This window comes from Buceros rhinoceros, unplaced genomic scaffold (assembly GCF_000710305.1).
Source record: "Buceros rhinoceros silvestris isolate BGI_N320 unplaced genomic scaffold, ASM71030v1 scaffold14440, whole genome shotgun sequence".
Classification (NCBI taxonomy): Eukaryota; Metazoa; Chordata; class Aves; order Bucerotiformes; family Bucerotidae; genus Buceros; species Buceros rhinoceros.
This window is the reverse complement of record NW_010389130.1, coordinates 23,734-25,556: the sequence shown is the minus strand read 5'-3', so window position 1 is coordinate 25,556 and position 1,823 is coordinate 23,734. Positions and strand designations below refer to the sequence as shown.

At 58.1% G+C, this 1,823-nt stretch overlaps 1 protein-coding gene across 1 annotated transcript in view; it reads right to left on the bottom strand.

The window, feature by feature from the left end:
• The window catches only part of PI16 (peptidase inhibitor 16), a gene marked incomplete at its 3' end in the record, with an annotated part of 5,377 nt that extends 3,722 nt beyond the window's left edge, over positions 1-1,655 (bottom strand). The window contains exon 1 of the mRNA XM_010133156.1: positions 1,503-1,655. Coding sequence (XP_010131458.1) covers positions 1,503-1,655 — 153 coding nt within the window. The remainder of the gene's footprint in view (positions 1-1,502) is intronic.
• Between the last annotated feature and the right edge of the window lie 168 nt (positions 1,656-1,823).

The following is a 1,823-nucleotide window of genomic DNA, read 5'->3' as shown; positions in this document are numbered from 1 at the left end:
GTGGGAGGCGAGGATGGAGCTTCCGTGGAAACCCCCCACCAAGGGCTGGCAAGAGCTGAACGTTTGCTGTGCTTCAGGAAAACAAAAAAAGCAACTTTTGGCTGTGGGCTGTGAGTGGGACCTGCAGGTTCGGCAGAAACGCCATCGCTCCGCGGGGTGGGGGGCACCTCAGCACCAACGGTCGACGCTTCCGCCGGAAGCAGTAGCCGCCAGGTCACAACTGCTGCCGGCTGAAGGACCCTGAGAGGCTGTTTCCCCCGGGCTCTCCCCACAACCTTGGCTCCAAAGCCTTTACCCTCCATGTTTTCTGTGCCTTGCTCTGGTGGGGGCCCACGGGACGATGGCGCTGCAGGGTTCTGGCTCTGTCCCCTTCAAGTCTGAAGCCACTGGTCAGAACCCCCCACCCAAACCCAGTTTCTTCCTCCCTTTGCTCTGTCAGCTCCCATTCACTAGCCCACCTGGGCGTCATTCAGCCCGGGCGACTTGCGGGGCAGGTAGGGAGGTCTGCTCCAAGCACACTGACCCAAGGAGCAAAGCACTCCCACTGCCCCTGCTAACCTCCCCACCTCCTCCTCCTCCTCCACGTGTTTTGCAAATGGTGTCAAAACCCCCACGTGGTGCCACAAAGGATAAAACGTGAGGGCCAAACGGGAGGCAAATCGAGGGTCTGAACAGGACAAAAAGCAACACCACCCTGAGAACTCATTTTTGCTCAGCCCTGACCCAAGGAGCAAAGCACTCCCACTGCCCCTGCTAACCTCCCCACCTCCTCCTCCTCCTCCACGTGTTTTGCAAATGGTGTCAAAACCCCCACGTGGTGCCACAAAGGATAAAACGTGAGGGCCAAACGGGAGGCAAATCGAGGGTCTGAACAGGACAAAAAGCAACACCACCCTGAGAACTCATTTTTGCTCAGCCACACGCAATGGTGGGCACCTGCCTCAGTTTCCCCAAGCAAAACGGGGGATCCCTGCCCCCCGCCAAGGCAGCCGCACACCAGGTGTGTGGGGAATGAGGAGTGTGATGGGAAGCTCAAATAACTGAGCGACCTGATCACCTCGTTTGAAGCTGATGTTCCCTCCCGCAGGTAAAAGCCCATCACCTGGCAAAGGCAATGGGCACCAGGCGATGCCCCACACGGCAGGATTCCCCCTCAGCCCCAGCACCGGCTCGTGGCAATGCTTCACCCTTCTCCCTCCCCAGCACGAGAGCTCCCGCGGGCGCTCCAGGGAGCGAGAGCTGTGTCATCCCCTCAGAGAGCATCGGGGCACCCAGATCACACTTGGGAACTTCCAGAAACAATCAGAGACAACTCCATATTGAAAGGAAACTTCTCTCTTCAGACGCCGTTTGGGGACCTCCCTCTGCTGACACCTTGTTGTAGCCCTGTGCAAGAATTGTGCTGCCTCTCCCGGAGGAAACTCCGACCCCTCCTGGCATTGAGATCGGGGCTTCAACTACACAAGCACCCTCCAATGTTCCCCGCAGGAAAAGCCACTCACCATCTTCAGCATGTCCACAGCAGTCGGAGAGACCTGCGAGCGGTATTTATTGTGCTCATCCAAGATGATCTTCTTCTCTTCATCAGTCAGGGACCAGCTCAGCTCCAGCGCCGTGAGCAACAGGAGAGCCGGGGGAAGCCCTGAGCTCAGCATCGCACAGCCGGCTTCTGCTCTCAGCAGCCCACGGCTCTGGCAGCCAGATTTAAAGCACCTCCCAAAAGCAAGGAACACCCAACAGCTTGAAGATTGGGGAGGAAACGTGTTTCTTCATTAGAGCAGCGATGCGGCGGCGCGCGGTACACACCCATCTCACATATCGGC